This window comes from Rattus rattus, chromosome 8 (assembly GCF_011064425.1).
Source record: "Rattus rattus isolate New Zealand chromosome 8, Rrattus_CSIRO_v1, whole genome shotgun sequence".
Classification (NCBI taxonomy): Eukaryota; Metazoa; Chordata; class Mammalia; order Rodentia; family Muridae; genus Rattus; species Rattus rattus.
The window spans coordinates 110008458-110034515 of record NC_046161.1 but is presented as its reverse complement, the minus strand read 5'-3'; the positions used below and the strand labels follow the sequence as shown (position 1 = coordinate 110034515).

At 47.3% G+C, this 26058-nt stretch overlaps 1 protein-coding gene across 1 annotated transcript in view; it reads right to left on the bottom strand.

Moving 5' to 3' along the window:
* The window catches only part of Itga9 (integrin subunit alpha 9), a 293447-nt gene that overhangs the window by 99591 nt on the left and 167798 nt on the right, over nucleotides 1-26058 (bottom strand). The window contains exons 16-17 of the mRNA XM_032911092.1: nucleotides 24129-24278; nucleotides 12667-12743 (exon numbers count right to left, since the gene is read on the bottom strand). Of these exons, the coding sequence (XP_032766983.1) occupies nucleotides 12667-12743; nucleotides 24129-24278 (227 nt within the window). The remainder of the gene's footprint in view (nucleotides 1-12666; nucleotides 12744-24128; nucleotides 24279-26058) is intronic.

Below are 26058 nucleotides of genomic sequence, written 5' to 3'. Positions count from 1 at the left end.
CAACAGGAAGTAGCCTACAGAGTAAAGCCTGACCCTAGAAAGATACAGATACCAGTTAATCCTGTTACTTCTGAAAAACAGGGGTCCGGGCTCCTCTGGAAGGAGCCCTAGGCTCTGGATAACCTTTAAACTTTGTGGTTCATGGGTGACTCCCACAAGGGTACCTCCCATCCGTCTCTTGTCTGTATATTCAAGTGTGTTTGTAGGATGGCAGTTAGAAGTCAGCCTCAGATGTCATTCCTCACGAGCCATCTGCCTTGTTTTTTTTTTGTTTTTTGTTTTTTTTTTTTTTGGTTTTTTTTTGGGGCTGGGGCCCGAACCCAGGGCCTTGCGCTTCCTAGGTAAGCGCTCTACCGCTGAGCTAAATCCCCAGCCCCTGCCTTGTTTTTTTGAGACAGGGTCTCCCACTGGAACTCACTGAGGTGGCTGGTCTACCTGGCCATCGAGCCCCAGGGTTCTGGCTGTCTCCTACTTCCCAGTATGAGGTTAGATTGGGAACTGAGAGGCTAACAACTGTAAGATAAGGCAATAATCCCTGATGCCTGCCCCTGGTGCAAGGCTACACCTCCTAAAGGTTCCATAACTTCCCCAATCAGTGGCACCAGCTGGGGGCTAAGCATTCAGATATTTAGGCCTGTGGGGGGACACTTCACATTCAAGCCACAACATGGCTGCCTGGAGGCAGGACTTCACCGTCAGAGTCTGTGTCTCCAAGTATCGATTTTCGGGCTCTACTTAAGAATGGCCTCGAAGAGGATATCAATACTAACCCTATAACAATAACCATTTTATTGTAGCATATTATTATAGTTATTCTGGTCTATCATTAGTAATTTCTCTGTGTCTAATTTGTGCACATAGAAAGAAGACGTGGTCTCTGTGATGGCCATTCTTGGTTGTCAACTTGACTACATCTGGATTTATCTAAAACCGAAAACATCTGGGTACACCTGTGAGGGGTTTTTCTTGATTGAATCATTCGAGGTGGGAAGACATACCCTAAATCCAGACCTTTTGAGGTGGGAAGATCCACCTTAGATCTGGACCATGCCTATAAAGGACAGAGGAAGGAGCCTTTGCTCTTTGCTTGACTTCTCTCTCACTGGCAAGTTCATCCCTTCACTGACATTAGAGCATAGTTGTTCAAGATTCTGACACGTCCTGAATACCAGCTGAGGCATCTGGACGTACGGACTGAAAAAATATTGAATTCTTGGACTTTCCATAGGGAGATGGCCATTGTTGGAATAGCTGGACCATAACTTGTATGTCACTGCAATAAATCCCATATATGAATTATAAGGTTTAGATTTTATTTTAAACCTTATTTTATTATGGTTGTAGGCATTTTCTTCTAGTTTTGGGACATATTCTCCAAGGATAATAGAGGATGATGACTACAGCTTTTATGTTTATCAATTTGTTTTTCTATTTTGAGACAGGGTTTCTCTCTGTAGCCCCAGCTGTCCTGGAACTCACTCTGTAGACCAGGCTGGCTTCGAACTCAGAGATTCACCTGCCTCTGCCTCCTGAGTTTTAGGATTGAAGGTGGGAGCCACCACCACCTGGCCATATTTATGACTTTTATATCCTCAACAATGCATAAAGCCAAACCATTGTCATTAAGTAGAATATACTATGTACATATGTAAATGCCAACTCTCCGGCCGTGGGCTATGCTACACAGACTGGGATGTGCTGTGCATCTGGCCATGCTCTCTGTAAACCTTTCCTGTCTCCTGGAACAGACCCTCATGGTAATTAGCTCCAGCTGGAGACTGAGGGCTCCGTAAAGCACCTCGCTGATCCTTGGCAGCAAGTCAGGGAGATGACTCCTAAGGCTGAATATTTGAGCTGAAAATCCATTTATACAAAGGTAGAAATAATTTTTCCCTTCCTCATATAAACCCATCTGGGCCAGCGGTATGTCTGAATAGTGAAAGTAAAAGCATTTGCTGAGGGGACATGAATCAAAGCTGTGGTTTCCCAGCAAGGCACAGAGAAGGACAGCCAGCCCACGTTACTGTAATGTGCTCTCATTCCTGAGGACGCTGCCCTAGCACAGCTCATTCAACAACTCAGTAATGGTAGAGCCAGGACTTTCACCAACAACCTCGTCCCTTACAGCGAGGAAGTGGTTTCCCAGCAAGGCACAGAGAAGGACAGCCAGCCCACGTTACTGTAATGTGCTCTCATTCCTGAGGACGCTGCCCTAGCACAGCTCATTCAACAACTCAGTAATGGTAGAGCCAGGACTTTCACCAACAACCTCGTCCCTTACAGCGAGGAAACAGCAGGGCTGAGGACTCCCCCCCGTCCCCGCCCTGCCCACTGGTCCCTCTAGATGGCTCAAGAGCTTCCTGAACCATCTGTGTGACTTCTGAAAGAAATGTTGGCTTCCTGGTAACAGAAGTTCAGAGCCTCATCAGCCCTTACCTCAGGAGTTTCTGGAACCAAGAAGTCTTGGGACATCTGGGATGAATCAGGTTCATTCCTTGTAACAACTGGATTAAGGACTAAAATGCTTTGGTGGTGGGAGGGGTCAGAGGCAGAGGCGTTTCCAAGATCCAGCAGTTTGGAGGTCTCCTGCCTTGAGGGTGTGTGTGTGTGTATGTGTGTGTGTGTGTGTGTGTGTGTGTGTGTGTGTGTGTGTGTGTGTAGGGATGCCTGCCTTGGCTCAGCCAAAGGCTCCTTGCCACACCACACTGTGACACACACCTGTGCTGCTTGGGTAAACATGCCACCTGATGACTAAAGAGCCCATGGCACATTGACAAGTAACTCCCTTAGGGCACAATGATGTCACCAATGGATGACATCAATCACAACAGGCCCTCCTGGAACAACAAGTTTCCCTAATTGTATGTCCTTACTGCTGTGAAGTGAGGCAGCCACCGGGGAGCTTGAGCCATAAGCCCTTTCTTTCCTTCTGGTCTCTGGGTCCCCAAGGCTCTGCAGTGTGAACAGGTACATGCTAGGCAACCCCAGCCATGTAGGCAGCCCCAATCACATGTCCACAATGTGGCTGCCCACATGTGCCACCTTAGCAATTCTCCCCTCTTTGAACCTACCGAGGCTCTAGGGGATTTTCCTGTGTCCTTGACAAAAATGGAATGACTATAGAGGTCACCATAGGTACTGCCTGGAGTTTGGGTATACGTTTCTAGGAAATGACTGAATCTTCCAAAGAAGACCCAGTTCTAGATACTACAATATTCCAACCTACTGGAAGATGCTTTTCTCACATCAAACATTTACCCACATGTAGGGGAAATGTCTAGGACACGTGTCTCACCTGGTTGTGTGTTGCTAGAGCCAGATGGCAGTGTAGTGACACAAAGGAACCCTTCTCAAAATGATTCATGAAATGCAAAGTGGGATAATGAAGAAGTCAAGCATGCAAAGAAAAAAGATGATAATCGTATTGAGGAAGTGTGTGATCTGGTACCATTACACTTCCTAAAAGGACATAGTAAGTAAGAGAATGTGGGAATGGATTTGACAACCACAACTCTGAGGTAGGGACAAACGCCGGTTCAAAATACCTACAGGATTATTTCAAAGCACCTGTCCTTTCTGTGTGTGACAAGGTGACAATTCCTGCTCGTGTCACTGTCCATGGTGCCACAGCCACATTTGGATAAAATACTAACGTTCTCTTTGAAGTTAATGAAAATCAAGATGGGACTGTTTTCTGGTCTCAGCTCGAAGACCTTAGGAATTCCAGCTTGGCTCACAACAGGGCATGGGCTCACACTGAAGTTGCTCCTGCTCTGTGGGAAATGAAGGTGAGGACTCTTTTTAAGATGAGAAGGAGGGCTGTGATGGAGGGAGAGGAAGTAGAGAGGGCATGCCCAGTCTTGGTTGCTGGGAAGAAAGGTGAGAAGGGGGGGGACCCTTTTCCTTCTCTCCCAACCCCCAACAGGGGTTCTCATGTAGCTCTGGCTGTCCTGTAACTCACTTTAGACCGCTAGCCTCTAACCCACAGAGATCTGCCTGCCTCTGCCTCCCAAGTGTTGGGGTTAAAGGCATGCACCACTACTGCTGGCTGAGAAGGGAATTACTGAAAGGTACATGATAATAAGGAACCAGCCATCAGAGCTGACCCCCTTCCCCACAGATCAAACAATGCTTTAACAACAAGCCCCACTCTCCCTGAACCGGGAGAAAGAGCAGCATGGCTGAGGATTGTCTCTCTCTTGGTTTAGGAGGTCAGATGGTTTGCATGCTTCCATACCAGAAGAACGATATAAAAAACCTTTTTAAAATGTGTCCCCTTTTTCCCCTTGAAGAATAGGTGTTAACTGAGACAGTGCCATTTGCCTCCTTGTTCAAACCTCATTGCCATAGAAAAGCTTTCTGAAAAAAAAATATCTGGGGCTCTAGGGAAAGCAGATGGTTCCAGATGGGCACCTGTGCTCCTTCTCATGGTGGGAGCATCTCCCACAAGGGTGGTCCTCTTCCTGTATCCTGTGGATCTGGATAGTCCCAAAGTTCCTGGGAATAAGCATCAGGAGGCAATCCCTAAGATTCAAGTCCTACAAATCTACTTGAAGAGCCTCTCATACCACATCCCAATTCTAAGACAAGTAGAAAGTCCTTGAGCAACATCCCACCATGACCGACAAGTCAATTGGATTAGATTTCTTTTTGAACTTCAGAGTTCTACAAGACTTCTCCTACCTATCCAGGAGAGGAAAGAGTAGACAGTAGACACAATGTATAACTTCTAAGCGTCTCAATGCAGGCTCTGAGGATGTAGAACCTATGTCACAGCGGTTGGATGGCTTCTTAGGAACCAGGCATGCACCCTAAGCAGGGCTATGCTCATAGGTCTTGGTCTGGCTCACAAGAACATACACACTATCAACTGTGCTATTCAGTTAATCTCTACTTAAGGGTCTGGGCTTCTGTACAGGACCACAATCACCTATTGGTTAAGGATTGGAGAGAGGAGTAACTACCTAGCAGGAGGCCACAGGGATTCTGTGAACTCGAGGAGGGTTCAACACAGCAGTATGTTCTATTCATTGGCACACGAGGGACTTGAGTGTGGTGTTGATGGCATCCATCCAGTTTGTTGTGCTCAGACTGAGGCCACCCGGAAGGGGGTCAAGGACCAAGGTTAGTGAAATCTGGGAGTCTTCTTATGTGGTTCCCACCATCCTGGAGAATGGACACTCTATGTTTTACCCAAGCTTCACCTTTGCCTCAGAGGGTAGCACTGGTATAGCCTCTGACCACTGGGGACAAACAAAAGGGACCATGTCTCCCCATGTGCAGCTGTTTATGAGAACAAGCAGGACATCTGCATCCACCTCCGGTTCTCCCAGGTGGCTCACATCAAACTTGGGACAGACGCTGCAGGGAGAGAGTATGCCGGGTAAGGGAAAGCTTGGGGAGGAGGGGAGAACGTGTGTTTGCAGAAATCAGAGTCACAGCTTCAGGGTTTGGTTCTTTTCATGATGATAAGTCTACCCCGCCATAGTAAGTCCAGTGTTCACTGGCAAGAGATGCAGTAACTTGGAGAAATCTTAGCAAAGGCACAGCCAGGAGGCTCTAGTGGCACTATTCTCTTGATAAGTCAGTCCCTTGCTTCGGTCCAGTTATTAGGACAATGGTCCCTGTCATCACAACACTGCTGGAGAGACTGACACAGAAACCTCCCATGGCTGACTGTATTTGAAAGCCAGGGAATATGCCACCAAATAAAATTTTATTAGACAAGGATTGAGGGCGTCTCGGGGGATGGGTGGTTCAGTGTGCACATGCTATTAATCCTGCTGGCTGCTATGGTTACTGCCTCGGTTCTCCTTCAGTGCTCTGCTAAGGATTCTTATTCTCTACCATCCAGGGAGAAGCTGGAACACATCCACCATGATCTCAACAGTGGGGAGGGCTGTCCATGAAGGTCTTCATTGGAATGGATGACTGCTGTGTATGTGCACAAAAGGTACCCTCAATGCTCTGTGTGCATCTAGCGAAGGTAGGATTAGTTCTTAGGGGTAGCAGACTCCTACCCATCCCCAGCCACAACAGGAAAACAAGCAAACGCGACAGCAACAACAACAACAACAACAACACCAACACCACCACCAACAACAAAACGCAAGAGGAATTTCCAAGTCATTCCAGCTTTGAGACAGGCCAGGTTCCCCAAGACACAATGGCCATTAAGACAAAGGACATTAGTCAAAGTGACAGTAAAGGGCTTTCGAGCCACCACCAAGCAGCATTTTTTTTTTCTTGCCTCTGCCATTTAGGATTTGCTTTGACCTCAGGTGAGTGATTTTCATACGCCGGGGTCTCCTGGCTTTAAATTTCCCTCCAGCAAGAGCTCTTGAGCAATGCTTCCCAAGCCACAGTGCAGCCATATTTACTTCCCAACAGTGTTCTGAGGTCAAGGCGCCTCTAACTTTGAGTCAGGATCGCTTCCTATATAGCCTCTGGCCATCTTGGAACTGATAATGTAGACCAGGCTGGCCCCAAACACACAAACATCCCCTTGCCTCTGCCTCCTGAGTGCTGAAAGTTAACCTGTGTACCACCTGCCTCACCAGGCCCACCAGATACTTTTTGAATCAGTGAAATGCATAAGAACTCTGTAAGTCCTCGACCTTTTCAGAGCTGCAGACATTTCTCCATTTTCATGCTGAGGAGACAAAGTCACATAGAAGCTAAGGACCTATCCCAAGTGATATGGCGGGTGAGCTGCCACGGAACCTTGGTGTACTCAGAGACCTTCATTCGTTTTTTAATTTTATGAGTAGGGTGTTATTCTTGTGTTTATGTGTACCCAGTACATGGCTGGTGTCCATGGAGGTCAGAAGAAGGTGTTGGATCCCTTGGGACTGGAGTTCCAGATGACTGTGATTCCCCTGTGTGGGTACTGGGAACTGAACCCAGGTCCTCTGGGAGAACAATCGGTGCATTTAATGACTGTAGCCTCACATACAGAACTTGTAGGGTACCTATCTAGTACACAGTAGGTGTTCAATAAAGAAGAAAATCTTGCTTCTGTTCTTTTCTCTAAGCAGGGGGGTGGGTGGGGTTTTCTCTGTATGCGCGGGGCTAGGCAAAGGAGGGCATATAGGGTTTCCCGGCCTGTGCAGGGAATGAGCAGGGGTTTCAACCTCACAGAGGAGAAAATGTTGAAGTGAGTGGGTTACCCAGAATGACCAGGGATATAGTGCCATTGTCTGCCCGAGATCATGGATTTAGTCGGCATTTTTCTCCTGTTTTGTCTTTTGAGGCAGGGACTCACTAAGGAACCCAGGCAGGGCTCAAACTGCCAATCTTCCACGTCTGACCTCCCCAGTGGCTGGCATTCCACGTGCTTGCCACTCTGCCCCCCCCCATTGGCTGTCACTTTTCTCTGCAGAGGTCGTGTGTTCCTGAAGGTCTGTTGTCACTTAGGCATCCAAGTCTTGAATTAAAACTCTGCGATTTACTGGGCTTGAGCCTGGCTCTAAGACAAGCCATCCACAAATACCCAGGAACAAGGATGAAATTGTTCCAGAGGTTCCCATTAAACAGAGCTGCCAATTCCATTCCCAGAATGATCCGACTGTCTGGGTACCCCCCAGCACCTAAGAAAGCATCAAATGTAAGCACTAGAAAAGAAACAGAAAGGAAAGTAGTTTGTAGCAGTTAAGCTGAAAGACTTTTCATTTGTTTTTGATGCATCCCACTGGGGATAGTGGATGACCTCAAGGCTTTCTTAACAGCCAGACCCAATTAAAAACTAAGGGCCGGGGTTGGGGATTTGGCTCAGTGGTAGAGCGCTTGCCTAGGAGGCGCAAGGTCCTGGGTTTGGTCCCCAGCCCCGAAAAAAAAAAAAAAAAGAAATGCAAAAACAAAAAACAAAAAAACTAAGGGCCTTGAAAAGACTGTGGGCTGGGCAGTGGCAGCACGCCTCTACTCCTAGCATTGATCTCTGTGGGTTCAAGACCAGCCTAGTCTCCAGAGTGACTTCCAGGACAGCCACAGCTACACAGAGATCCTATCTTGAAAAATGAAAAGCAAAACACCTTGGTCCAAACCATTTTCAGCCACGTAAATTACACTCTGGCTGTAACTTTGGTAACGCTGCTCTCATGGGGATTAGGAGAATGTGTTTCCCTAAACCACTGGCTGGCTGGAAGATAGCTAGGTCCATCCATGAAGAACCAGCTTGGAGAGAGGACTGCCTGCCTTAAGAGCATCCGTAGTTGGAAACAAATGTAGTCACAATCATCAACTATGCCATTACTGCTCACCTAGGCTCTATAAACCCCCCCGCTCTAGTCTGGATGTATGATGTCACTGACCTCTATCTGTGAGATCCGTTAACCCACCTGAGAGCTGTCTCCTAATAGATATGCCTTCATCTACTTTAAGTCTGGTCTAATCTGGCCAAATGCCTATCATATTCTCTCTCTCTCTCTCTCTCTCTCTCTCTCTCTCTCTCTCTCTCTCTCTCTCTGTGTGTGTGTGTGTGTGTGTGTGTGTGTTGGCACAGGGTGGGGACAGGCATGAATAGAGGTGCCCAAAGAGCTGGGAACTGAACTCGGGTCCTCTGTAAGAGCAATGAACACTCTCACTGAGTGAGTCGTGTCTCTAGCCCATCCATCTACCTCCATAAGACACAAATCCCACAGTCTGCCCAGCCATCACAGGCATGCTTCCTACACTGTGTGCTTCAGCTTCCTAGTGAGGGCATAGAACAGGACAGCTAGGTTCTAACGAGGCATGAAAGACAGACAGACGTTCTATCTAGAATTCCCTGGTGAAACCTTCGGGAGCACCCTGGTAGTGACCCCAGCAGCTCCTACAGATTTATTCCCCTATGCTCTTGAGACAGTTGACATCTATGCCTCAGACCTTTGCTAAGCAAGTTGGAATTGAGGTGATGGAAAGAGAAACAGGCTTGAAGCTCCAGGCAGAACATGCTGTTTTTGAGTGCAGGAGACCAAAGGACCCTTCCTACCCCAATATCCTATACCCCAGGCCCCAGAGCATAGCTTGCTGAATCCCTGTTAGGGTTACACTCCTCTTCTGGGACTTTCGTATCCTCCCCTGGCTTCAAGATGGAGCCCCAACTCATGGGGGACGTTGTGATCCAATTCCTCTCTTCTTTCTACCTCATCTCACTTCGAACCATCTGGACAACCCTAGACACGGCAGTTTCTTCATGAGAGTGAAGACCTCTGCTCACATCCTCTCTTTCCCCGGAGAGCCTCAGTTACCTCCACTCCCCTTGATGTGAGGCTTTTGGAGCCGCTCCTCTGTGAGAGCCTGGCCACCTTTCCTCTTACATCTACCACCATCGGCCAATCTCTTGGCCCTATCCTGCATGGATGACAGACCAGGAGAGCAGGGTCCATCGCCAATTCATTTCTGAAGCTGCTCAGAGTACCTGCTCAAACAAGAAATGTGTGTGCCCTGCACCTCAGGCATTAACGGAGAGAGGTTATTCAATAATGAATAAAACTTCCTGTGCCTCAAGGCACTAGACTATAGTGAAGCCAGTCTAGAGTCTGGTTCCCATCATAGTTTTCTGGCTGTGTCTTTCCTCATATGCCTGGCTCGGAAGGGTCTGTGGTTTGGTTTCACATCTCCGCTCACCCAGTTATGAATGGGTGTGTTTCCCTGATACCTCCTGTGGGAAACCAGGAGCTTTAAGAGCGTCACAAAGGTTTCTTTCATGGGAGATCTGGCCACGGAAAGAGACCATGGGTCCTACAGGACAATACCTAATTCCTAAAACTTTTGGCTGAGAGCCCTAAGAACAGTGCTCTGAGGTTCGGAGATCTCATCCAGTGTCAGGGCTTCTGTCTCTGTGCTAAAGTTGATGAAGTCCCAAGAAAGGGTAAGTTCACCCTGAAATTGTTACGGTTTCAGGATGAGGGATGAGGCTACTCTGCTCCATAGGGAGCACGGCAGAGCACATCATGGGTAACTGTCCTTTCCCCTGCCTATCTTCATGCCCTTCCCCATAAAATATGAAATCCACTCACTAAAGAGGCAGAAAATGTTTTCCATCCATTGAGTTTGAGTTTGGCCATGTGATGTGCAGTAGAAAAATAGAACAAGCCCAAAGTCACAGTGTCCCAGTTCTGAGCCCAGGCCTGAGGAGCCATTGCTTGTCTGTGCTGGCATCAAACAAGTCTGATATTCTTTGAGAGGACTATGAGTAACCTGAGCTTACTTGTTCCCAGAGGGACAACGAAAGAGCAGAGCGAAGCTGGGACAGCCCAGCCTGGGATCTATTCCTCATCAGACTCAGATGCACAGAGGAATCACTTAAGGTACGGCTGAATGCAACTGTCCTACAGTTGATGTACACACAACGGAAATGGCCGCCACTAGAGCCATTGAGATGTTCCCTCTCTGTCTCTCCCTTCCTCCTCATCTCTGTCTCTGTTTCTATCTCTCTCTTTCTCTCCTCCTACCCACATCTCTCTCTCTCTCTCTCTCTCTCTCTCTCTCTCTCTCTCTCTCCAGTCATTAATTGCCTGTAGCCCTTCATTCTGGGGTGGGACTTGGGTGTTGTTTGCATCCATACTGGAATGCCAACTGATGCTGCCATTGTTTAGGTGACCATATTTTTAAGGTTTCACAGGTACCACTGTCACAACCCTGGGTTTTTCTTGCCACACTTCGACGACAACACTCTCGAAAGGCCAGCCATGGAAGCACCTTCAGCCAAAAGAGCTTTGCTGACCACAGTCCTCGAGTTTCCATCTTGCTACACAGAAAGCACAGTTAACAAATGGCCAGCAAGGGCGCCAGAGCTTTCCTAGCAATGTTTAACCATGGATCAAGTGGATATTTTCCTACCACATGAAGTCTTCTATGATCCAAAGTAAACCCCAGCGTTTACAGTCTAGCTCAACATAAAAAGAAACTCGTGTACTTTCCCTAAAACGCTTTTTTGGAAGACACACCTAAAATTAAAATGAATGAGCTGATAATTTTTGAACCTTCTTTAAAATTGATGTCTCTAACCATCCCAGGAGGCTCTTCTTACTGTTAAACGACCCCATTAATCCACCCTATACGTCTAAAGCAATTTCCCAAGCTTAGGAAAGCATGTGCTACCTTTTAAGCCACCACTTCTTCCAGAGCAAAACCAAAGCCAATAGGCATCTAAGACGTCATTGTCAGGAGAAGCATTTGTGTGTATACACTTGGGGTTTATGCCACCTTCTCAGGTACAAGCCAACTAAAGAATTGGAATCTCGGTTTGATTTTCCTTTGATGAATAAAATATTTTTAAAAACCCAAAATAAAAGTGCGGGGGCTGAGGCTATGGCTGGGCAGATGAAACGCTCGTCATGCAGATATGAGACCTTCTTCAGTTTGCTCCCATAACCCATATAAAGTCAGGCATGGTGCTGCACACTAGTAATTCTAACACTGTGGAGAGAGAGGCAGGTGATCCTGTGGGTCCCCTGGACAACCGGTCCAGCCTGGCCTGTCAGCTGTTAAACTTGTCCACAGTCATGGGGCCAGTGAGAGAGCCCTATCCTAGAAAACAGCTGTACAGCCCCCCAACAGCTCCATATCTCTGCCTCCATCCACACGTGAGGATGGGCAGGCACCTACACCCACAACACACAGAAGAATGACAACATTGTAGCACTCGATCCAGACAGAGCGACACAACACAACATTTGTAATCCAGCCCTCTAGAGGCTGAAACAGATGGGGGTTAGAGACCAGCCTGGGCTATGTAAGATTATCTTTAAAAAAAAAAAGAAAGAAAGGGAGGGAGGAAGGAAGGAAGGAAAGAAAGAAGGAAGAAAACAAAAGAGAAAGAGAAAAAGAAAGGTCCTGGCTGGCTGTCATCACTGAGTCAAACTTAACTCCCAATGTTTTGGGTAAGGGCAAGTACACAATGAAACATTTTACACAGTATCTATCAACACTGATACTTGTTTGAAAAGTGACTACAGATCTTGCAGAGGGGGTTCCTGGCCCCAAAGCTACTATAATCTTTCAGAAGGCGTGTTACAAGAGGAAACCATTGTGTGACAACTGGCTGATTCAGGATAAGTACTGTCATTTTAAGAGAAGTCTAAAATAAAGGGTTGGCAAAAGGGGAAACAGAAGGCTTTGGTCTGGTTTATCCCTGGCCAGGGGGGATTTGCAGACCATGGGAGGAAGGCCTGAAATAATAAAGAGACTGTTAGCTTGCATCGGCGGGCTGACTGCCCTCTTCCTTCACCCCTCCCTGCCTCAGAAACTGTTCGCTGCTAAAACAGACACTACTGTTAAATGCCAGGGGGGAAAAAAGATGAAAGGAATCTTCAAATAATACTACCTTAAGTCACATGAAACCATCCCCAAAGGTCAAATGCTGGCAGTTTCCCAGAGTGCAATGTAATACAAAGTAATAAATGTCAAGTCCCTTTCCAACACATAAATAAACACCAAAATTATAAGGAACAGTCAATTGTGAGATGGAATGAAATTGCAAACGGTACCTCAGCTAATCCCTCAGTTAATATCTGCTATTAAATTTGTGTTTACAGCATACATTCTAAAACCAACTCACGAAATAGCCTAACCCATCAATACTTATTCCCTTTTTGTTGGGGGAATCTGAACTTCCAGGTTTGAGGCCTGGAGTCAAAAGAGAGCAGGTTGTTGGAACAGCGTCAAGAAGGAACAGTGTGGTACCTGGAAAGCAGCAGTTTCCCCCGAAGCTGCAGGTCAGCAGCACAGTCCTCAGAGCGGCAATTCCTTTCAAAGACCGTCTGTGGGAGAGAGGATGCAGATGTTGGTACAGAATTTCAATGAACAAAAATAATGGCCAACTGCCTTCTTGCAAACCGGTGCCCTCCAGGCACTTTCCTCCCAGCCCAGGAAGCCTGGTGTGTGGAGGGGACTTCCTCAAGGTTCCAGGGAATCCCTGTCAACAGTGGTCCTGAGGCCAAGAGCACGTCCCCTGCTCTAACGCTCAGATTACTGAGTGCTTCATGTAGTTCTTTCTGGAAGCACGCAGGCAGGCTGGGGAAAGAGCTCAGTAGGTAAGAACTCTTCCCTGTGCCATGCCTCCACACCTCAGTTTGCATTCCCAGTGCTCTAGAAAAGCCAGCCATGGCCATGCCTGACAGATGCCTTTCAGCATGTGTTAGTCTAAGACACCAGTGACCAGCCATTCATGTCAAGTACCCTGAGACACCAGTCTGTTCATTTCTTCTAGGAACTCTCTTGGGGAGGAACGAAGTCTTTCTTTGAGCCATTTTCTGTACAAGCATCGAGGCCATGTTGAACTATTAGCCTCGGAGGGAAATATCGAAGGCATTCAGGTCTTAGGGCTGAGAACGTAAGATGACAGGGATGATTTTATTAGTCAGCTAAGCAGAGAGTGATGTTCCTGTCACCGGAGCTGGCCAGCCAAAGCCCCACTCAGTGCAGGGCCTCAAGTCCGATGGGTCAGAACCATCTCAGGTTCTAGAGCTGCTGTGGAGTGTGGGCCTGCCTGTGAGGTAGGAAGGTGTGAGCATTGGTCCCTCATTGTGGTCTCCATCTCTCCGATGCTCTGATCTATGAAGAACGTCCTCCCTACTAGACGATGGAAGTGCTCCACAGCTCCCCCTGTTTTACCATTCCAGGAGCCCTTTACTGGCTCTGATACACCAACCTTCAAACTCCTTCAAGAATCCTGCTCAAGTCGGCAAGGTTTTTCTCCCCCTTCCTACCCAAGCACAGTTCTAGGTAGCTTGTTCCCTTCCACACTATCAGTCCGCATGGCCTCTCAGGGTGGCGGTGTGGACTCCAGCAAGCCTGTTGGCTAATAGAAAGTCTAGACTCTACCAGACAGGGTAGTTTTTTGCCCATGGAAATTCGTAATCGCATGCCACATTTCCAAAAGAATAAAGTGTTCCAGCCAACATTCCCTTCCTTAATTATCATGGAAGTCTTGGGGAAAAAGAGCAACTTCCTGTGTTCTTTTGGACCCTACCGAAGCAAGGGAAAAGTCAAATTCCAAACAGCTTCAATAAAAGACTTTTCGGTGATATCTCATCATCGTCAAGGGGAAAGCAGGAGAGACGTGCAGACGTTTAAGCGAAACAAAGGGGAGGCCCCATGAGCTTTAGGGCAAGAATGAGGATAAAGGCATCGTTAACAAGCTGATGGAACTTAAGCTTGATGGGCCCTAAGCTTGATGGGCCCTACTGAGGCCTTTCAGTTGACTTTACACTGATAATGTATTTATTTTTTTAAATTTTCCTTTAGATTCATCTTGTCATCTTATAACGTCAGGTCCTCGACAACCGGACCTCAAGAAACCATTCCTGAGCATGCATCTGTAACTTTACTGTTAGCACGTGAGGCAGGCGTGGGGACTTCCAGGGTCAGGTGTATATTTATTACAAACCTGGAATCTGCTTGTTGGTTGGAACCTTTTGAATAACCGTGTAATGACTTTGTCTCTAGTGACAGGACCTGACCTGCTCTATCTTCCCTGAGACGCGTGGGAACTACTCAAGCTTGGTCTCATGAACTCTTTATCCTGTCCCTGAGTGTACCCTTGATTGAAAATGAGCCTTTGGTAGACAGCACAGGATGAAGTATGGGAGCGGGAGAGGTAGCTTCAGGGGTGGCAACTGACAGAACTGAGGAGAGGTAAGAACTGAGGAGAGAATGGGATCTCAATCTATTCTGTGACAAACATGCTTCAAGTTTGGGGCCCTGTCCTTCAAACCTCTGTCAACTCAGCTCTTGGATCTCACAACCCATCTTTTTTACAGTGTAGACAAGTGGGTGCCGTGAGACTTCCTAATGGTGAAACAGGAGTAGATGTGAACCCGCTACAGTGTAGACCAAGGAACTTTTCAAGGATCTTCTCGGAAATGTCTCCCCTCCCTCATGCTCTTTACAATTCTATAAGAGAGTTGCTCCCACAGGGAAGCACAAACTAATGACTGCTTCTCTGCTTGCCCAGCAGGGTCTGTGGCTATAACCAAAGCTGTACTATATGACTTCCGAGCCAACTACATAAAAAGCAAAAGAGCTTTCTCCTAATTATTTATTCTTGGATCTTAGCTACTCTGAGCCAAGGAAACCCCAGGTTTTTGTAAAGAGATTCCCATGCGATTGAGCTGTCATGGGAATAGACTCTCAAGGACTTCAGAGTCCCTGGTGGGGACCTGCTCTGTACAGAGATGAGGTGTCTTGACCAAGCCCTGCCAAATGGAAAACGCATAAGCAAATTCCATTTCTCCCATTTTTCCCTCTGTTATTGATTTTTTTTTTTTTAGATTCATTCCACTGTGGTCAGAGAAGACATTTGGTACGGCCCAAACATGGTTAGGATTTGTGTTTTCACATGAAGTCTACTGTGGAGACTGTTCCTTGTGTGTTGGGGAAGATAGGTGATCATTGGGGGAATCTTCTGTTGGGTAGGACGTTCTGCACATGTCTACCATCTACAATGCTGTCTAACTCTCCTATTCCTTTGTTGGCTGTGGTGTTTTGAATGAGAATGTTCCCTTCCCAAACCCCCATAGGCAATCTGAAGTGTTTGGGTCCCAGTTGGTGGATTGTTCAGGAAGCTTTAGGAGGTGTGGCCTCATTGGAGGAGGTGTGTCACAGGGGTGGGCTTTGAGGTTTCAAAAGCTCACAATGGTTCCCAATCTCCTTTTGCTTTGTGCTTGAAGATGTAAGCCCTTAGCTACTGACCCAGTGCCCTGTGCCTGCCTGTCCGACAGAAGCCATCTAGGAAAGACGATGTCAAGCAAGTGAGCTTACTGGAGGTGGGTAGCCCATCATTTTGCTTGGCTGCCATGGGTGGACTCTGGAGAGGCTCAGCCTCGCTTCTCAATGCTGATGTGCCTTTCTGGTCACTATTACATGGGCTAACGATTCCTGGGCATTGGCCCATCCTATTGGGCAAATTTCTTGCAGATCAACATGAAGACGAACTTTCATGAATTAGTGCTGTTTAGATGAATTAATGACTTTATAGAATTCCTGATTTGATTCAAAGAATTTTAAGAAGAAAGCTCAAGGAAATGATTTTACTTGTTTTGCCAGAGAGATGTAATAAAGTTAGAATCAAGAATAGCATGTGCCCCCTCCTCATAGAATAGTAAGCAAAGTCTGCACAATAAGGAGTACAATGAGCCTTCATAATTACACTAAGAGAAATGGGCTCAGGACAAATTTGTGATCAAGGACGAACATTCATTCTAGGTCAGGTCCTAGTGAGGGTCACAGGGGTGCACTATGATGAAGCAAGGCCATGGGAAACTATCACTCTGAACTTATAATGAGTTTATAGAATGAAATAGTGCTTTGAACTTACTATTGATATCTTTCTGTAACTCTCCCTTTGTGTGATATTTTATCTATGAGATGATTTTATAAAGAACTTTTGTCTAAGAAGGCATAAATCATCAAGGAGAAGGAAGAATGTGTGAATTTTTTGGCTCAGCCCCATCCACCAAATGTTTATCTATGGCTTGGGGGAGGGGGTCCGCCACATCTAAATGTATATCTGCCTGTCTGTCTATACATATGGACACTTAAGAGGTAAAAGAGTTCTGATTTTCTCACTGAGTGTTCTTGCCAGCCCCAGACAGTTTTGTTTCATCAGCAGTATTGACCCTGTAAATTGCTCATTGCCGTCAGTGGACTGTCATCTGCTATCGGCAACACCCCAATTGCTAACACCGTACCCCTTTTTGCTGCTTGCCTCAAGTAACCCTCTGAAGTCAAACCTGGCCGTCGGCATCTGCCTGACTGCCTGCCTCCCCAACTCTACGCTCTCTGCCATGATGGTCCTGTGCTCACCTTCTGAAACTGTAAGCAAGCCCTACTCAAACGCTTTCTTTTTCTAAGTTTGCCTTGATCGTGCTGTCCTGTTACAGCGATAGAACAGCGACTAAGACAGAAGTCTTTGGTGTAGAGCCTCTCTCTACCCATAGCTGAAAGTAAGGCACCCAGGTTGAGCTTTGTGTCACTGTCAGGTCTGTCAGTGTTTTACGTGTGTAACTTTGCTGACGTGGGAGGTTACATGTTGATGGCCCCTCTGACACTTTTATTACTGTTTAAAGACCTTCACTGCCTTGAGAGACAGCTCTTGCCCTTAATGTCTCCTTTAAGTCTACATGAGCGAGCTACTCTCTTTTTTCCTTTGGTTAACATTCACATAGGTTTTTTTTTTCTGCCCATATGTACATTCTTGGACCAGAAGTGAATTTCTGGCAGATAGTTTGATTTTCTGTGTATTTTAACCATCACGTTATATGTTTTTATTTGCAGGAGTTTAGTCTATTTACAATAATTACAGATAAGGTCTTTTATTAACATGTGCACGAGTGTGCCCACGGGTATATACATGTTCACATGTGTGTGTGTGCGTGCACATGCAAGAGCACGCACATGCATGTATGCATGCATTGGCCACACATGTCCGCACATTTGCATGCTGAGGTTGAAATTTGATTCCCCTGCCTGGACCCAGACCAGTGTCTTCTGGGAGAATGGCCAATTTGTTTCCTAGGAATCATCTCTGGGAGGTAAGATGGCTGCCACACCTTAGCATCAACACCCTAGATGAGGACAGAGTTTCCAGGAATAAGGAAAAACGTCTCCTTGGCATGGAGCACAGAGAAAACGGCTTTCAGGTAATGGCCCAGCTACAGTGCTCCTCTCAGGTAGCAATCCCAACGGGTGTAAGTCTGGTCCCTGAGAAAGCCGTCAACTTACTTTTACCTGTATCCGAAGTCCTCTGGAAAACCCAAGTGTGGCACTTCCCTCAGACCAGGTCACACTCAGCTTGGCTGAAGTCTCTCCTCTCTTGCCCTCCAGCCTCTACCTGCAGGTCTGCACGAACCTGACTGCTCAATTCCCAGGAAGCAGCCTTCCTGGCCATGAGAGTCGAGCTCATCTCTCCTCTTAGCAGGAAGCTAAAACCTCTCTCCAGACATAATCGCTTCCTGCTCAGGACTTCTGAGACCAAGGAGCACCGTGCCCAGCAGCCTCTAGCTCGGTTCTTCTGACTTCTTCCTCACCCGCTCTTCACCCTGGATACCCCTTTCCTCTAGAAAATTCTCCTTCTCACCTCTCACTGAATCCTTACTCAACTTTTTTTAAAAAGATGGGCTAGCAATTTTTGGCTGGGTAGAGTGAGATAGGACATCATTGAGTTTGTGGCCTTTGCTGTCTTTCTTCCAGTGACTCAACAGACAGGCACATCCTGAGGTAATTATCTGTGGACAGGCATATGGGTATACGGCGACAGTCCTTTTTCTATTCTCATGTGTGTTTTAGGTGTGTGTTAATACATGCTTGCATGTATGTGGGCATTCGTGTGGCGGCCAGAGCTCGATGCTGGGAATAATTCTTGATCATTCTTCCCCCTATTCTTCAAGGCAAGGCCTCTTAGGAAACCTACGGGTCACATACATGACCGGTCTCCCTAGGCAGCTTGTTCAGACAATTGCCTGTTTAGTCATACCTTGTGAGGGCGGGAATTACAGGTAGGACACCAATCCCATCCAGAATTTATATGGGTTCTTCGGTCTGGATGTGTTTCTCATGTTTGTGCAGCAAACATTTCTGCCACTGATCCTCCCCTCCCTGCCTACTTTGGCACACAAACTTTATTTATAAAAACAGACTTGGCTGGGGCTTGCTGACTCTTGCTGTATTGTATTTAGCTAACGGATTCTTTACCACCTTTGGGCTGTAGTTTGGGGATGAATGAATCTGGTTCTGATGTCACCTGCCTCTGAGGCAGGGCTGTGAGCATCTCCCTCGGCGCTGAAGCAGCAACCGGGACATGGGAGTGAGGGGCTGGGAACTCGCTGCAGCTGCTCAGGCCTCGAGGGACCCATTTCTACGACCACAACCATACTAGAAAAATCCCCCCTTCTCAGGTAACAGGAAGGATAAATATTAAATTGTCTGTTAGGATCGGAGAAGGGCCAGTTTCTTAGACAGGCAATACTTCTTTTAGATTAAACCACAATTACGTACAGGGAGAGTACACTGTATATAAGGTTGCTAAGGCAACCAAGTCCCAGGCTGAAGCCTTTGATGATTGGGTTGAGTAAAAGTGTTTCAAATCCCACCCATGGGGATTAATCAAGAAGGCTGTATTTAAAGGCAAACAACCAAGATGTATTCCGATACACCATGTGACTTCAAAGCAGGTATCTGCCTCATACTGTAGCATTTGTCAGGACCACAGATGTGACATTTATGACATGCTATTCCTTCACAGTACTGCTCCAGGTATGGCACAATTGATATATAATTGTCATCCAATGTCTTAATCATTGTTCTATTGCTGCAAAGGCCACAGCACTACCAAGGCCTTTAACTGGGGGCTTGCTCATAGTCTCAGTTTTGTCCATTACCATGGTGCCAAGGAGGTGGTGGCGTACAGGCAGGTGCTGGAACAGTAGCTGAGAGCTATATCATGATTCATGGGCAGAGAGCGAGGGAAAGCAGGGCTGGCTTGAGCTTTTGAAACTTCGAAGCCCAGCCCAGTGACGAGCTTCCTCTAGCATGGCCACGCCTACTCCAACAAGGCCACACCTCCTAATCCTTCTCAAATAGTGCTACTTCCTGCCGACTAAACATTCAGTTGCTTGTGGGGGCCATCCTTATTCAAATGACCACACCAGGCACGGTATTTAGCATTCAGGTAATTGCTCTAACCTGAGAATAGATTTCTCAGTCCCAATTCAGTTTTTATTCTATCTTAATAAAGCTCAGCAGCGCCATCCATGAGGCCCGTGGTCAGAGGGCATGAGGTTTCAGAAACTTCAGCTCTGCTTCAGTTTTGTCCAGATGGGGGAAACACAAGATGGCTGCTTTTGCTGTTGCTGGGTTAAGACAGGTCTCACCGTGGAGCCTTGACTGACCTGGAACTGTAAGTAGAGCAGGCTGGCCTAGCACTGTGTGTAGACCAGGATGGCTTTGAACTCACAGAAATCCACCCGAGTGCTGGGTGAGTACTTGTGACCTATTTTTAAAAGACAGGATCTTTTATACCTCAGCCTGGCCTCGAGCTTGCTACGTAGCTAAGGATGGCCTTGAGCTTCTGGTCCTCTTGTCTCCACCTTTTGAGGACTGGGATTATAGGCATGCGGTCGCTACAGTTGCTTTCCGTGGTGGTGGGGTTTGAACCCAGAGCCTCATATGTGCTGGGTAAGCACTCTGCCTACTGAGCTACCGAGCCCATCGTTGATCTCTCCTTGCTTCAGTCACCTTTATGTGGCTCAGACAAAATGCCACAGAGAAACAACTTAGGACAGAAAGCAAACACACCATCACTTTCACTGTTTAAATTCCTCTCCCTTATGTTTTGAAAAATAGACTTGTGTACGTACACACACACATACACACACACACACACACACACACACCCCTATGGTAAAAATCACTGCTATCACAGCGGTCCAAGGAGGGATTCCTGGAGGGAGCTCACAGATATCCTGTGTCATCAAACAGCCTTGCAGAATGACATGGGTTTGTGTGTTCCTTCACAAGGGCTCTTTCTGTGGAGACACTCGCGTGAGGTCAGGTTTGGAGGTGGGGCTTGGGGATTAATGGCTAATACGAGAAGACGGATCTCTGCACTCACTGGGCGTCCCTCTGGTATGGAAGATGATCATTGGACAGAATCCATTGTGATGGAGCTCACAGAAGGAGCAGACAGGGAGCTGGGTTGGGGGAGCTGAGATGGTTCTCCGAGGTAGCCCCATTCAGGGTGAAACCTCAAACATAAAGGCTAGCCTTGAGAAGAGCAGGGTGGAAACCTTCCCAGAAGAGGGGCCAGCAGGGCCCAAGGCTAGAAGAGCACAGGAAGTTTGGGGGTGGCTGGACTGTGGGTGACCCTGGAGAGTGCTGGAGGAGCAGGGTGCAGCCATTCAGGGTCCCACTGACCCTGAGAGGGAAGCTTTGGACACAGGTGTGGGCACCGTCTAAGTGAGGAGCCGTGTGGCTGAGCTGGGGAGGACGGAGGACTGACTGGGGCTGGGGGGAGCCATGTATACTGTGCCCCACTTGACACAATAGCGGTGACAGAGATGGTTCCTGAGTTAGCTCTGCCTCCTGGCCTGGCCCTTGCGAGCTGCCCATTGCTCTTCCCTTTGAACAGAGCCAACATCTGGAAGCCACATGGAGGGGGGGATGGTGGGGATGGCCTAGGCTGACTCGATTTTGTTGTTTCTCATAATCAGGCAAAGAAGGATAAGCAAGAGCAGCTTCCCTAGAAAGTCTCGGGCTCCTGGGCCATCCTTCCAAATCTAAGAACAATATTTTTCTTTTATTTTAATTTCAACCAGAGAATGACAGAATGATGTGGTCAAGAGAAAGAAAAAAAAAAAAAAGTAAGACTGCTCTCTCCACCCTACACATCCCACACCGGGTCTCTCTGAAGGGAAAAGCAATTACCCACGTCTTCTCGTCTTTATTGTGGTGGTTATTTCTGTGTCTCTAGAAAGCACGCTGATGTTACAACTGAGTTCACCAGACGAGTGCACGGTCCCACTCCTGACACCAGATAGGGGTCCATTAAACCGCAGCTCTTGTACAACCTATCTAGTCCATCAGATGATGTCTTTGTTTTTGCTATGAACGGGCTTGGAGGCAGAGACTAAAATCTGTAAGTCGTGCTCGTGCTGTTACGTCTGTGTGGTTTTGCATTAGAGCCAAGGTCACTGTCTTGGCGACATGTCCTTTTCCGTAGAGACCAAGCTGTATCCAGGCGCATGTGGCTTTAACTTAACTGAGAGAATCATCCACTATCTAGGCCCTTCTTCCTTGTGTTCATTCAGTTACCCCCAAGTCTCAGTCTAATATGCCTTGTTTGAACCACTGCATTAGTTAGCATGTCGCTTTTTATGATTTTTATTATCTACATGTATGTGTGTGCCTGTGCATGCATGTGCACATGTGTGCAGGTACTCTTGGAAGCCAGGAAAGGGGGACAGATACCCTGGAGCTGAAGTTACAGGAGTTTGTGAGCCACATGGGTGGTCACTGGGAACCAAACACGTTTACTATGCTTTTATAATCTCGGATTGGGTGTGAGGACACCTATCTGTAATCTCAGCGCTTGGGAAGCTAAAACAGGGAGACTATAAGTTCAAAGCCAGCCTGGGCTGCACAACAAGACCCTGTATCAAAAACAAAATAAGGGCTGGAGAGATGGCTCAGCGGTTAAGAGCACCCGACTGCTCTTCCAGAGGTCATGAGTTCAATTCCCAGCAACCACATGGTGGCTCACAACCATCTGTAAAAAGATCTGATGCCCTCTTCTGGTGTATCTGAAGACAGCTACAGTGTACTTATATATAATAAAATAAAATAAATCTTTAAAAAAACAAAAAAAAAAACAAAAAAAAAAAAATAAAAGTTTGTAATCTTTGTTTTTAGCCACAGGATAACCTTTTGCCTTCTGAGTAAAATATTCTTTTATTTTTGTTTCAGTTGGCCTTTCTTTTCATGTCCCACATTTCCTGTAAACTCAGTTTTCCTTGGTTGCCAACCCATGCTTAGGGCAGAGCACTGGTTGATAGGCCCACAGATGCTCTAGGTAGATGGCAGGATGGAAGGCTAGGTCTTACTGTGAGGACCTAGTTTGAGGACTCAAATTCTGCAAGTGGGGTTCAGTCAGTGAAGACTGGTTTGCTCATACTGGTGCCTTAAACAGCTTATTCAGCTCTTCAGAGAACAATGAATCAGCTGTATGGCTGACTGCTAACTAAGGAACCTAACTAAGGAGTGACCAAGAATGATATTTGGACACCAGTCTTTCCCCTTATCTCTGGCTTGGATTGGGTTGCTGACTGACCTAGTAAACACTGAGTCAATCAAGGTCTTAAGATGTTCTTCAGTGAAGAAGATCCACTTCAGTACTCGATGAACCTCTAGGAATGAGGGTGAGGGCCAGGGAAAGTCTGTTCGGAGCTGTAACATGCTGACTGGAGCTAGTGGCTGTCTCCCTGTTCAGTACAGAGGCTCAGCAAACACAGGGTGCTGAGGTAAATTCTAATTCACCAAGTGCCGGTGTCTACGATACAAGCTTCAGCAGGATTATTTTTTAAGCCTTAGAGAACAGAATCACTATTCTGGACTGGGGCTTTCTTACTAGGAATTACTGCACAGTACCAGGTGTCCAGGCTGACATCTTCTCACTGCTCCATGGTGAGGGAAGACCTGATCATATTACACATGCACACATACCACAGTTTACATATTTATTGTATGAATGTTTTGCCTTCCTGAGTGTCTGCCTCGGGCCCTGGAGAGGTCAGAGGAGGGTATCAGATCCTCTGGACCAGGAGTTACAGACAGCTATGAGCCACTGTGTGGGTGCTGGGAATCAAACATAGGTCCTCAGAAAGAGCAGCCAGTGCTCTTAAGAGCTGAGCCATCTCTCCAGTCCCCAGTGTGTATGTGTGTGTGTGTGTGTGTGTGTGTGTGTGTGTGTGTGTGTTAAGTACACTGTCGCTGTCTTCAGACACACCAGAAGAGGGCCTCAGATCTTATTAAAGATGGTTGTGAGCCACCATGTGGTTAATGGGAATTGAACTCAGGACCTCTGGAAGAGCAGACAGTGCTCTTAACCACTGAGCTATCTCTCCAGCCCCAGTGTCTGGTTCTTAATAGAGACACCATCTTACGGCCTCCCTGCTTTCTTTGTGCTTCACCGTAAGGCTAGCCCTGCACTCTGCCTCACTCACTTAGAAACCCTGTGTCCTTCTAACCCCTTCTCCATCTCCTCATCTCCCTTGTACCTTGTTCTGAGTCTAAGTGACCAGCAGGGCCACCTTCCCTGTGCTTGTGTATGCGTGCATGGGGGGGGGGAATGTATGTATGTATGGGGGTGTAAGAGAAAGCTAGTGGGGGAACATACATGATGAACATACATTCTCTCTCTCTCTCTCTCTCTCTCTCTCTCTCTCTCTCTCTCTCTCTCTCTCTCTCTCCTGTTGTTGATGTTGGTCACAGTGGCTGTGACGTGACTCCCTGCTTCAAGTGCCTGCCTTGACTTCTCCACCGTGATGGGTTGTAACCTAGAGTCAAGGGCTAAAACAAACCCTTGCTCCCCTAAGTTGCTCTCTGACAGTGTCTCTTATCAGAGACAGAAACAAAACTAGACCGGTTCTAACCTGGTTCTTCTGAGCGATCCTTTGTCCCTTCTTCCATCGAAGCACTGGTGTCAGGTCTGGCAGCTCCCGGTCCTCCTCACCAATCACGTGCTCACCCAGGCTGTAGGCAGCTTCAAACACAATGGGGCTGATGACATCCTGGACCCTCCGCTGTGACAGCAAACAAGAAGGAGCATTAGCAGTGGACGTCTGCAGATGCTGGGGCAGCATTCCACAATGTTACAAAGTCCTGCCCACCACATCACTCCCTCTCCTCAGGTGGCCCTCACACCCACCTGCACATGCTAGGAGTTTGTCTTGTAGGCAAGGTAGGTAAGGCCCGGGGCAAAGGTCAATCTATCCTGGTTTCTGTTGCCAGGCAGGGATTTCTCAGGCTCACTTGCGGGATGCTAATCCTCTTCTCCAGAGCACGCAGAAGACATTACCTACCTTGGCCCCCACGTGTGCTTAGCTAGATGCCAGCTGGTGGCTGGGGGAGCATCTGCATGCTCGTGGCTAACCCTTTGTCTTCGGTAGGGGGTGTGGATGGCCACAGCACTTTTACACTGAGATGAGAGTTTTCTGTCAGGACAGGGGACCCAGCAACACTGCTTTGAGCAGTGTCTGTGGTGGAGAAACCATCAGGGATGCAAGTTTGTATTCGTTTCTCTAGAACTCAAGGAATGGTGGACTGGTGGGACGGGAGTTACCTTTTCTGTTGCCGTGATAAAACATGACCATCGAGGGAACTTATAGAAGTGTTTATTGGGATTATGGTTCCAGAGGGACAGAGTCTGTCATGGTGGGGAGTACAGCAGCAAGGGATGGGAACAGGAAGCCAAAAGCAGGAAGGGGTGAGGCAAAGGAGGTGGAGCAGCAAGTGGTGGAGATGCTCAAATCTCAAACCCACTTCCCGTGACACACTTCCGCCAAGCAAGGTCACACCTTCTACTGTGATTGGAATTATAAGAGGACAGGCCTGTCATTGGATGAGACGGAAGGGTAGGCGGGAACAAAGTGTTAAAAAGACAAGAAGCCAGGAGAAAAAAAGAATGAAGATGGAGACATAAGTGGCCATATGTAGTTATGAATATTAATTAAGGGATGGATTTCTATAGGTGAATTTATCTTATCCAGGTGGGCGGTTTATATCTTTATTAATTGGTTGTGGGTTTATTGTGTGGATGTATTGTGGATTGAGAATTTAACATATAAATCTGACTGCTAGATTACAGCTTATCGAGTATTGGTTTTAATGAGTTGTTGGGAGTTTATATTTTAACTACTAGGGGGAGGTCGCTGGGAGTTTGGGCAGAGTCTCGAGAGAGGCCAAGCTGAAAGACTCACAGACCACCCGGGTCAGTGAGGCAGTGTGAAGCCGCTGAGATAAATCATTGTTAATTCTATATGGTCCTACAGTGTTGGACCTAACACGAGGGAGTGACCACCCGGGTCAGAGAGTACCAGGAGGCCAGCGTGGAGCAGTGACTGCTGCAGGGATGAAGGTACCCCCAGATGCCACGTGGCCCTACAGTGCCGGCACTAGCATGGGAGAAAAGGTACCAATTTTTTAAATATTTACTGCAACATTCTACACTTTTCCAAACAACTTTACTGTCGGGAGACCAAGTGTTCAAATCCTGGAGCCTATGGGAGACAGTTCTCCTTCAAATCACTACAGGAGGGAAGAGAAGATGCCGGGTCCATGGCGTGGCTTCTAGAGGTAAATAACACACATCCTTCCACCATACAGGGCAGGAACAAAGAAGGCCTGAGACTCAGTTCCACAGGACACAGGCCTATTAAAGACCTGGGGCTTGTTCTGGGTGACTCAAGGCCCCACATGCTCGCACTCACAGGAGAGAATTAGAGGCAAGAACAGTGCTGCTCAGTTGTCTTGCCCTAAGTGCCAGCACATTATCTGGGGATTGTCTACCTTAATGGTAAGGCT